The following is a 12,097-nucleotide window of genomic DNA, read 5'->3' on the forward strand; positions in this document are numbered from 1 at the left end:
CAGTGGCCCCTCATCAAGGGTTACATGGTAGCCCCAGGGCCATTCAGTGGACAACTGACACTATTTGGAATCCCGGATATGGAGCAGGTGTCATATGTTACAAATTCAATGCCTCACTACTTCTGCCTTCTTCACACCCCAGTTCTACATATAACTTCCTACAACAAAATTTGTTACAGCATCTCCTCAAGTGTGTTCTGTTTCACTCATTGGTGCTTGCAAAAGGTTTCCATGGACAGAGGTCTAGGAAGCACTAGGTTAAACGACATCAGAAAGGTGGCTGCTGCAGGATTATTCAGAACCTTTACTACGTTAGTGTAACTTATAATCAAGTTACTTAACCTCAACTCTCCTCGATTTTCTGTGGGTCTGGGCAGCTGGCCTTTTTGGTTTTCTGAGGACTCACAGAATAATAGCTCCCAGCTGTCATTCATAAGGTCAGACTGAGAGAAAATGGAGAAACCTCAGTGACCAGAGGGAGTCCCAGGATGGGCTGGACACTCCTCCAGGAATTGACCTTGTGGTTTTCTCTCACCTCATGCTTCTTTGTGGAAAGAAGCCAGGGGTGGGGCAGGGGTAAGTGACAGCTAAGAGAGGAGCACATGGATTAGTGGCCGAGGGGAGTGGGGAATCCTTGTGGGCGAGGGGGTGGTCCCTGGAGCCTTCAGAGGTGGGATGGTGGCGGCACGGACAGCTTCTTTCCTTCCAGCACTTTCCCAAAGAGCTTGGCCGCCTCCAAGGCACAGCCCCAGTGGATGGTGAGCCCAAAGCCTCCATGGCCGTAGTTGTGGATGACCTAGGAGAGGCAAGAGAGAAGGGGGCCAGGTCCAGGAAGGACAGCAGAAAAGGGATAGAGGTGGCTTTTCTGCCCTGGAAGACTCAGAAACTTCCCAAAGTGTCCTGGGCTAAGCCAGCTGCCACCTGAGCTTCTCTGAGCACCCTGGTGGGACAGCAGTAAGGGGAATCATTTGCAGAGCTGGAGGACACCCTACGCTCCTCTCTTCTGCTTGGGAGATGGGCCTGCTTTGTGCACTCAGCACAGGAAATGTGGAATCACATCTAGAACTTGAGGTCAGAGATTTCTTCCACATCAAATTGTCTGAAGTTCCCCAAATCGCCTTCCTCTCTCCCCTCCCGCTCCAGACTGACGAAACTTCTGCGTTAATAGTCAGGCTCTTCTACCCACCAAGGAGGAAGAAAAAACAGGGGCACCGTGTGGGTGGATCTGGAGAATGTGGTAATTCATTCTGGGACACAGGCAAGACCTCTGGGCCTTTTTCAAAGCTAATGTCATCAGGAGGGAGTTAAATTCCATATGTGACTCTCCTGTCTATACACACATACATACACACACAAACCCTTTCTACTTATACACACGACCCCTCCACACACACGACCCCTCTACAAACATTACCCCTCTACATGTACACATACATCTTCTACATACACATACACACACAAAACCTACACACACACCCTCTCTATATATACATACACAATCCTCTAGACACACACATGACCCTCCATACATACACATACAACCCTCTAGACACACACATCCATGCACCCCTTTTACACACACATATGCACACAACCTACCATCTTGAGCAGGTCCTTTACCATCATTGAGCCTCAGCTTCTCCATTTATAGGGAAGGGACATTAGCCACCACTGCCCCTGCCTGCTAGGGAGGCTGTATGGAGCCTGAGGTCTGATGTGACAGTCCCCTGGGAATGCCAGGGCCATCGCAGGAGTCTGGGAAGGCATTGTTTTTCTTGCCAGGGAGCATACCTCTGTGTTTGAAGTTCCAACACAAAGCCGTTCTCTTTCTAGCCGAATCTGGGGGCGTACTGGCCGGAAGCCAGTCCATTCACCAACAATTCTTGCATCCTGGAAAGAAAAATGCTGGCAGTTCACCTCTGGATATTTTTTTCCTGCCACCATTTTGAGGTTGTAGAGAGTTAGCTTTTAGAATCTCATTACCATTACCACCACCACCACCATTATCACAGCAACCTTTATTAATCACCAACATCATTATCATCACTTCTATCACATCATGCCAATTCTATCAACGACTCCATCCATCCCAACCACCACCATCAGCCACTGTCATGACACTATCCACAGCCACCACCTCTTCACCATCATTATTACCATTCTCAGAGTGCTCATCACCATCAACACCAACCACCACTTCCACCCCCACCCTCATCACCATCACTACTGCTCGTCATCACCACCAGAGGCAAATGTGAAAACTGAGATGTACGCAACAAGTACATCTGCTCATTGTGATGACAGACTAAGTTATCTGGGGGATGTCACCTCAGGAGATAGCACCTGTTAGCCATGATCCAATAGTCTTTATCAGCCCATAAGAAGATTTCCACATACTTTGTCAAATTCTGATGTATTCCAAAGTCTCTGCTGCAGTTTGAATATATCCCCCAACCCCACAAATTCATGTGTTGGAATCTTAATCCTCAGTACAACAGTGCTGGGAGGTGGAGTCTAATGGGAGTCGTTCAGGTCACAAGGGCTCCACCCTCATGAGTAGATTCATGCTGTTACAAAGGGCTCAGGGTTGAAGGAGGAGGTCTTTTGCCCCTTTGCCCTTCTGCCTTGTGCCATGTGAGAAGGAAGCATTTCCCCCCCCCACCCCCAGAGGACACAGCATTGAAGGCGCCATCTTGGAATCAGAATCACCAAACATGCTGGCACTTTGATGTTGGACTTCCCAGACCCCAGAACTATGAGCCAATAAATTTCTGTTAATTATAAATTACCCAGTCTGTGGTATTCTGTTATAGCAGCACAAAATGGACTAAGACAGTCTCTTACTGGAATTAATTTTGCTCAAGGACCCCAGTGGTGGTATCTTCTCATTCTCAAGTGTCCTCATGAGCAAGCTGCCAGGACCCTGGTCTAGGGCACTGACTCCCCTCCCCACCTTACCTTCAGTGTGGGTTCCAGCCTGCAGCAGCCTTCCCAAATCATGTTGTGGTCCTGGATATTGTTTAGCTCACTCCAGTTCCCCAGCTGGAAGATGCCTCCGAGAGTAACTGTCTGGATCCTAGATAAAAATGAGGAGGGTCAAGCAGGAAGGAAAATGAAGCCTTTGAGATGAATGAGGGTCATCACTATGCTCACCCTTACCACCAGGTCTCCTAAGTCATCACCACCATCAACAACATCATCCCTGCTAACAATGCCATCATCACCATACCAGTTCCATTGCCAACACCAACCACCAACCCTACCACCACCATTAACATCACTGTCAATATTGTTATCTCCATCAACAACATCTTCACTATTATCTTCCCTACTACCACTAATATGTCATCACCATCAACCCATTTACCATTTCCACCACTGCTATTAACAACACCATTGATATTGTCATTTCCGCCTCACCATTAAACATCGCCATTGAGATAGTCAATGCAGCCATGCCATTAACGTTGCCCTAAGATTGTCATCTCTGCCACGCTATCAACATCACTGATAGTGTCATCTCCATCAGAACCACTACCATTCCCATTCCCAATCACCACCTTCAACACAGGTCTCATCAACACTACACCACCACCACACCACGTGCATTAACATTGCCACTCTGCAATCTTTATGCCAATCACCACCCCCCATCAACATTGTCTTCCCCATCAATACTATCTCTACTACCACCATGTGGCTAATATTGTCATCCCATCAACACCACTACCATCTTCACTAATATCACCTCCACCATTAATTTGAGGGGTTTTCAAAAATTTCATGGAAAGATTCATATTATATTTTAATTCCATTTTCCATGAATTTTTGGGGGTGCTGTCATGTTATTACTGCCATCAACCCCAATCACCATTCCCACCCCCACTCATTATTGCCATTCACACCACTTCTAGTGTTACTACCTTTGTCTCAGCATTGCCACTAGTCATCCAAAAGAATGTTCAAGACAGAGCCCATTCAAGGCTGAGTTCTGCACTCCCTGGGATTTAATGGCTCAAACTCTCTTTAACAACACTGGAAGAAAACAACTTCAGGGACTCAGCAAGGGGCCTGGTGCAGGCAGCAGGGGCATAAAGAGGGCATAGGGTATCCCTACTTCTGTCCTGGAATGGTCAGATTCTTACCCTGGGATGATGTATGGGGACTTGTAGATACTGCCATCTGGGTCATGGGTGATAATGAAGTGCTTCATCCAAGGGGCATCCACCTGTTGATTCAGGACAGAGAAGTCTTATCAGGGGAGTTGGATCAATAGTCTCCTCAGCCTTGCTCCCCTCTATGGGCAGATTCTCAACCCTCTCTAGCCCAAGACTGTACCTGACTGCTTGCCTCTTGCAAGAAGAGCCAACTCTGTTCCCTGAAGCATTGCTCATCCTCACCCACATGTCCACAGAAAAGCCCCAGCCCATGTGTATAAACGTGCATACATATGCACCAAACACTCCTGCACACCTAGGAATGCATGCACACACAGTCACATATGCACATGCACGCACACATGCACTCACACACATGCGTGCACACACAGTGAGAGGCAGCGTGGAATGATTGTTACACATACAGGATCTTAAGCCAGGTCACCTGGTTTCTTTTCTTTTTTTTTTTTTTTTGTCTTTTTGTGACTGGTAAGGGGATCGCAACCCTTGGCTTGGTGTTGCCTGCACAGCGCTCAGCCAGTGAGCGCACCGGCCATTCCTATATAGGATCCGAACCCGCGGCGGGAGCGCCGCTGCGCTCTCAAGCCCTGCACTCTCCTGAGTGCGCCACGGGGCCGGCCCATCATCCTAGTTCTGCCACTCACTACTGTGTGAACTTGTGTACGTTACTTAACTCCTCTGTGCCTCAGTTTCCTCATGAGAGGAAATGATGGCAATGCTGATAATGATAGTACCCACCTCAAAGGGTTGTGGTAAGGATAAAATTAATTAACACAATAAAGTGCTTAGGCCTGTGCCTGGCACTTAGAAAACACTCCATCGAGGTTTGCCATTTTCATTCCAATACAGGCATATGCAGGTACATATAGGTACAAACATATACACACATGCTTTGCTATCAAGAAGAAATTACAAAAGAAAACATTTAGGGAGAGAGTAGGTTGGTCCTTCTTGTTTCTTTAGCATCAATTTCGTGAAGTCTGGGGGTTCCTCTAATAGATGTTCCTGATTCGTCCACTATCTTTGGAGATGAAATAAGCATGCAGAACAATCTTCATATCTAAACAAAGCTGGAGTTCTCACCCTGACTCTCACCTTGATGATCTGCCCCCGTCCTGGCTGCAGCAGGGGGTCCGGTTGCAGCGCCCCGGCCCACACCCCGGTGCAGTTGATAATCACATCTGTGCCTCCTCTTGCCACCTAGCAGCAACCAACAGGGCGGGGCAGGGGGTTAGGACCCTGATATCCCCTGTCCTCTCCCTTCCCTCTCTCTCTACCCTAAAACTGTCTACTCCCTGTGGAACAGAGGGGAGGGGTCTCAGTGAGGAATCAGATAGGCCTGGTTCCAAATCTCTGCTCTGCCGTTTGCTTAACATGTGACCTCAGAGATGTCCCTTTACCTCCTTGAGGCTAAGCTGCCTGCATTGTAAAATGGAGCCAGTCATGCCTGTTCTTGGGCTGTAATGAGAACCCCATGCAACTCTGGATGTAAAAGTGCTTGGGAAGGAATTCTGCGAAAGGGGGAAAGCTTGGAGCCTTCCAGAAGTCAGAAAGGATACAGAAAGAGTTCTCTTCCTCCTTCTGACTCCTTGTTATTTCATTCTTTTGCCTTCTACTCTGCCAAGATGTTTGCAGAAAATGTGTTGGAACCCCTAGCTCTGTCTATGTATAGGATACTCGACAACTAAAATGTGCAGCAGAGTGGTCACCCAAGCTCCCTAGCCCAGCTCCAGTGACTCCTTCACAGTGAAGCATGGGACACACAGTCAGGCGTGGGACACACACATTGCAATGCATTGTTATTGTGCCGAGCCAATGCTTGAGAATGAGGACTGCATCTGAGTCAACAGTGTATCTCAGGTGTCCATCAGGGCCTGACCCAGAGCAGGTAGGTCCTCACTACATAATACTAGCAGCTACACATACTGAGTGCCTTCCATGTACCAAGCATTATTCTAGGTGCTGGGATTAAATGCAGTCATACAGTAAAGCTCCTGGTACATAGCCAGGGCTTGATGATGGTAGCTGCTACTATCATTATTAGTGCTGATGGTGTTACTTTGAAAGTGAGTCAGCTGAGGGCCTGGACTTTGCAGAAACATCAACCCAGATGTCAGTAGGAAGCAACAAAGGGTCTGGACCTTAGGAGTGGAGTGCAGCTGATTCTGGGAAGATGCAGCCAGCTCTCTAGCCCTAAAACTTACTGAAACTCAGATATAAATTAGCCTCTAATGGCCCCACGATCCTCCAGTTCCCTTGTTTCTGCCACCAACATCAGGGCAGAGAACTCCTCCTTCAGAATGCCTGAGTCCTCTTGGGATTGAGCAAAGACCTAAGGTCTGGAACAGGCCTAGGGGATCCTAGAAGCCCAAGAAGGGGACCCCCAACCCAGCAGTGGGAAGCAGAGGCCTGCCCTCTTCTCCTCCCTCTCACATCCCTTCCCCCTCAGCCCTGCACTCACCTCCTCAAGAGACTCCACCTTCCGCTGGAAGAATTTTACTCCCCTCTCAGTCAACCTGGGATGATCAGACACACCAAAAAGCCCAGTATTCAGTTCTCCACCCCATCCCTTCAAGAGGGTGGCATAAGGGACACTTCCCAAAGAAACTTTGGTGGGCATTATATATCCCACAGAATGCTCCTTGAGAAAATGGCTGTGTAGTCAAATCAGTTCATGAGCACCTTGCTGGGCTAGTGGTCCACCAAATGTCCCTTGGGAACCCTGAAATGGTCCAAGCCCCTTGCTGGGCAGGTGGAGATGGAAGAAAGGCCTTGATCAAGGTCATATAGAGTCAATGATGGAGTTAGGACTCAAACCCAGGGCTCTTAGATCCCAACACTTCCTACTACCACCACTTTGCTTTGTAACATCAAAGAAGATAAGATGCAGGGCAGAGGAGGATCAGAGCTGGACCAATGATAAATGCCCCTTTGTCAGAAGCAGAGCATGAGGATGGAGGTGGGCTGGGGACACACATACTTCCCTTTAACTGTCCCAGAGGAAAAATATCTGTCACTATTAAAAATGTAGTAGAAATATCAAAAGAATAGGAAGTAAACCATATACAAGTTGAAGCATAACCTCAGATCTATTCTATCTACATAATTTCCTCAAACACTGGGAGCATTTACTCCTGGAAAAGGTTGGACAGGAGTCATAAGTGTCCCAAGGTTAGGAGAAATAACCATGTCTAGTATAATGGTTCCCAACCTGACCCATAAATAGAATCATCCAGGGAACTTCTTAAAATAAAAATTTCTGAACCCCACCTCAGGAGTTCTGATTCAGTAGGTATAAAGCGGGGTCCTGAAATCTATATTTAAAAGAAATCTCCTCAGGTCATTTGATAAAAGCCACCACCCATTCCAGATTTTTAAAAATCTTAATAAAGTAGTAATACAGAGGAAATATATGGAATCTTACTTAATATGAATATATGTTAATACAAATATCAATGTATCCCTCAAGCCAGTGTTTGCTACTTTGGTATACTACAAGATTTTTATTAACATCAGGAGCAAAACAGAGACATTCACTATCATCTTAGTTAACCTTGTTTTGGAGGTACTGGCCAAAACAGTTAGAGAAGGAAAAAAAAGAGACATAAAAATAAAAGTCAACTTATGTTTTGCAGATGATGTAAATATATCTGGAAAAATTAAGGGAATTCATTTTTAACTATTATACAAAAATTAGAGCTTTTAATGAGATCGCTAATAAATATAACATGTAAAAACTGTCCAGGTGGTTCTGATGCCCAGCCAGGTAAAGGAACCACCGCCTCAGAGCAGAGTGGTGATCAGGACCAAGGATAGCTCCGACACCTAGCCTAAGGGGTTTTCTTCAACCCTTGGGGCTGATCAATGCAGAGAGGAATCCCATGAACAATCTTCTAGGTCCTTGGGGGTGCCTTCCTCAAACTGAAGCTTAAAATCTCACCTTTCAGTCAGCCACCGCAGATAGTTCTTCCCCTCCAGGATTAGGCTTGTGTTGAACCAGCCATAGCTACAGTCACAGCAGGCAGAAGGTGGGAATAAAGGTCAGAATCAGAGCTATATCTGAAGGCTATCAAGTGGAGGTGGGAGCAGTGATATTCTGCGGACCTCCAAAGGATAGAGTCAGGACCATTTGGTGAAGTTCAAGGGGAGAAGTGGTTTACAGCTCAATGCAAGGAAAACATTTCCTATCAGAAAAAGCCATCCCTGACATCTGGATATGCAATTGGGGATTGGATGTGCATTTGCAGAGGGGATTCCGGCATGGGGTAGGGTGAGGAGAGGAAAAGAGAGACATCAGGCTGTAGGGAAAAGAAGAGAGGTTTGAAGTCACACACCCTGGGTTGGAATCTTAGTTTGGTCACTTGGCTGTGTGACCTTGGGAAGTGACTTAGCCTCTATGAAGCCCAGTTTCCTTGTCTACAAAACAGGATAGTGACATGGAGTTTCTGGGCTTGAGATCTGTGATTCCATATCTCCTACCTCCCCAGCCTAAGGCCTAGTTTGAGTGGGGGATCCCTCCGAAGGAGCTGGACAGAGTGCCGGGAGACCAGGGTACCAGGGGCTCTAGGCCTGGGATGGGACAAGAAACTCGGGGCCTCCACCCTCTGCTGCCTTCTGGATGGGTCTGTCTGAATTGTGGAGCCTCGATCTACCCCTGACAATGACCTTACTTGTAATTGGGAAACATGTCCAGCTCTCTGGGGGTAAGCTTCCGAAATCCCAAAACTGTGTCCTTCCAGAAAGGGTCCTGAAGAGGAGAGAGAGAAGGGGTCACAGGGATGGGTCGTAGTCAATAATAACAATCATAACGAAAACTTGTATAACGCTTACTGTGTGAAAGGCACTGTTCTAAGCATTTTACTTACATCGATCTATTTAATCTTCACAAAAACCCATGGAGTTATGTACGTTTCTTATCCTCATATTACAGATGGGCCAATTGAGGCTTGGAGAGGTTAAGTAATTGGTCTAAGCTAATAAATGTGGAGCTGAGATTTGAACCCACAGAATTTGGCTCCAGAGTCCCTGGTCTTAACCACCATACTCTGTGACGAGTAAGAGTAAGACTGAGGATGAGTGATAGGGTAAGAGTCAGAAACAGGGAGCAAAAAAGGGGCAACAGAGAGTTACCAAGGGGTGAGAGTGGAAGGCAGCAAGGTGCAGGGTCAGACAACCTGGATGGAGACCCCCAGCCTTGCCATTACCTTGAATTCTCTGAGACCCATTTTCCTGTTTCATGGAGTTAATAATCACTCTTGGTCCCGTGGAAAGTAACAGAGATAATGTGGACAAAACCCTTAGTGCTAAAGACTGAATAAATCTTGAGAGCTGGCACAAGTTTCTGGACACCGAGCCAGACCACCTTCTCCAAACAGCCTGAGCACATCCCCCAAAGCAGTGCTGTTCCTCTTAGCACACTGGGCACCATGTGGTCACAGACTGCCTGGGTTCAAATCCCAGCTCTATCACTTAAGAGCTGTGTGGCCTTGGGCAAGTTACTCCATTTCTCTGAGCCTCTGTTTTCTCATCTTTAAAATGAGGGTAAGGATAGCACTTACTTTCTGGTTACTGTGAGAATTAAATGGATGACTAGCTGTAAAGTAGTTAGGACAGGGCCTGGCACATAATAAGTGCTTTAGCAGTTTCTGCTGTGACATGTGTTTCATTCCATCTTGAGGAAAAGCCCTGGGGCCTCTAGGAGCACATGAAATCTTTTGGCTTCGGCACCAAGTGCTGAATGTTTATGTGTTTTACCCGTACCAATCAAGGGATAGTTCCTCCTATTCGTCCCAAGATTCTTTGTTCTCTGCTAATTTAATAACAAAATTTGAAACAAACAAACAAAAATTAAAGCAAAAATAGAATCTTAAGTAAACCTGTTTTGAACCCAGGAGTCTGTCACCTATGAGATTCAAAGTGCTCCCCAAACTCAGGGTCTGTGGTCAAGGCTCTGCCCCTGTGGGTCACTCGTCCCCACGGTCAAGGACCCCTCACTTACCGGAACGGCTTTACAGAAGAGGTTGTAGCCTGAGATTAGCGCCAGGCCCATTTTTTCAGCATTGGGAGAATGGACGTGGCTCAGTAGAAAGTCAAAGGTCTGCTGGTTCCAGTCCCTGGAAGGGTCACCCAGAGTCTTAGTCACTTATTGCCCTGAGCTGGGCAAAAAACCTCAGAAGGTCAGTGGGCATGGGGCTGTGATCGGGCTGGTAGGGACAGGTCCAAAACCCAGAAATCTACCATGCTCACTCCTGCAATGCCCCAGATGCCTATGTGTCTTCACCTTCTCAAACTTTCCAATATTTCCTCATCAATAGGATAAAGAGGAGGATGAAGTTTGTTCAGTCATAACCATGTGGAGACAAAGCCTCCCGGTGCGCAGTATCTGGCACCCAGTGTTGCCTTAATATTTATTTGTTTACATCATGCCAGATCAGAGCTTCCACAAGGGGCTTGTTCTTAGTGATAGGACCCCGAGCTCCTCTGCAGATTCAGTCCCGTGAGCCCCCAGGGTACCCTCTGGGATCCTCACTCACGCCTCCTGTGGGTTGCTGGGGTAGGAGAGGTAGGGCTGCCAGAGGCCAGCAGCCACGTCGGTGGTGGTGAGCGGGGTGAAGCGGTCCGCGTAGACCTTCATGTCCAGTGGCTGCAGGACTGAATGGTAGCGCTCATGGATGCAAAGGGCAGTGGACAGTCCAATGACCCCGGCTCCAATAACCACCACGCGCATTGTGCCAGCCTGCGGGAAGGAAGGGTTGAGGCACACCATCGTCACCATCATCTCCATCATCACCGCTGCCATTACCACCACCTACTGAAGCCTTAGAGAGCACCGGACACCGCTAAGGACTTTCTGTACTTGATCCTCCTGATGACCCCAGGAGGTAGCTTTATCATTTTTCCCTATTTCACAAGTGGAAACCTTGAGGCATGGAAAGGTGAAGGTCACAAGCGGGTAAGTGATGCAGCTTTTTCTGAGGAGGCTTCCTGGACACCTGTCCCCAGTCTGGGAATTTAAAAGGCCTAGCAGAGTGCCTGGCTGCCTGTAGGCTGGGTAGACTAGTGGTTAGGGCTGTGGGCTCTGGCTTCAACTCTCAGATCTCAGCTCTGCCACCTGCTGGCTGTTAACTTTTGGCAAGATGTTTCATGAGCTTCAACTTCTATTAATTCATACCTCAGAGGATCAATGGGAGATTTAACAAGGCAAATTTAAGAATCTTAACCAGGTGCCCAGTGCAAAAGAAGTGATTTACTGACATTCATGAAACACCTGCTGTGTGCGGGTCCGAGCACTGAGTGTTTCTCATGCATTTCATCTAAGTCACCCAAGATTCATTCTTATAAGGCAGGGGCTGCTGTTATTGGCCCCATTTTATAGATGAAGAAACTGAGGCTCAGAGAAGGGAAGTGACTTACCTGAGGTCACACAGCCTATAAGTGGTGCTGCTGGGATTTAATTTCAACTCAAGTGAACTCAACGCACACTTATTGCACACCTACTATGCGCCAGGCTGGCAGCAAGCAGATGTATCTGTGAGCATGTCAGACACAGTGTTGGGCATCAGAACTTGGTCTCGCAGCACAGAGCTCCATCTGCCTTGGGGTGCTGGGCTGGTGGGGCCCTCAGAAGTTTAGGAGGCCTAGCAGCTTTTGACCTTGAAGCTGCTCAGGCCTGCACAGCAGGGAAATACTCTGCCGGCTCCTGCTGAGGCAGAACAAGAGAACCGTTTGTGCCCGGAAGGGCAAATTCAACTTTCCCTCCTCTTTACTCACAGCTCTCCTCCCACAGACCTCGATTCCTGGCAACTCTGCCCTGAACAGCAGGACATTCTCAATATGGCCTAGTTTTGTAAAGGGGGTAAAATGGCTCCAGCCCACAAGAACTGGACTCCATTGGAGTTTCGGAAGCCAAGTTGGAGATA

The 12,097-nt window shown here is 47.6% G+C and overlaps 1 protein-coding gene across 2 annotated transcripts; it reads right to left on the minus strand.

The window, feature by feature from the left end:
• Nucleotides 1-664: 664 nt before the first annotated feature.
• On the minus strand, nucleotides 665-10,905 carry DAO (D-amino acid oxidase). Of its 2 annotated transcripts, XM_063088050.1 has the most exons (10): nucleotides 10,712-10,905; nucleotides 10,177-10,291; nucleotides 8,849-8,925; nucleotides 8,119-8,184; nucleotides 6,640-6,694; nucleotides 5,274-5,378; nucleotides 4,146-4,228; nucleotides 2,959-3,076; nucleotides 1,792-1,890; nucleotides 665-796 (listed from the first exon to the last, which is right to left on the minus strand). In XM_063088050.1, exons 1-10 carry the CDS (start codon nucleotides 10,903-10,905, stop codon nucleotides 665-667), a joined length of 1,044 nt encoding a protein of 347 aa, XP_062944120.1. The 2 variants fall into 2 exon arrangements, with proteins under 2 accessions (XP_062944120.1, XP_062944121.1); XM_063088051.1 differs by lacking the exons at nucleotides 665-796; nucleotides 2,959-3,076 and having other exon boundaries at nucleotides 1,830-1,890.
• Between the last annotated feature and the right edge of the window lie 1,192 nt (nucleotides 10,906-12,097).

The sequence above is a fragment of the Cynocephalus volans genome, chromosome 2 (genome assembly GCF_027409185.1).
Source record: "Cynocephalus volans isolate mCynVol1 chromosome 2, mCynVol1.pri, whole genome shotgun sequence".
Lineage (NCBI taxonomy): Eukaryota > Metazoa > Chordata > Mammalia > Dermoptera > Cynocephalidae > Cynocephalus > Cynocephalus volans.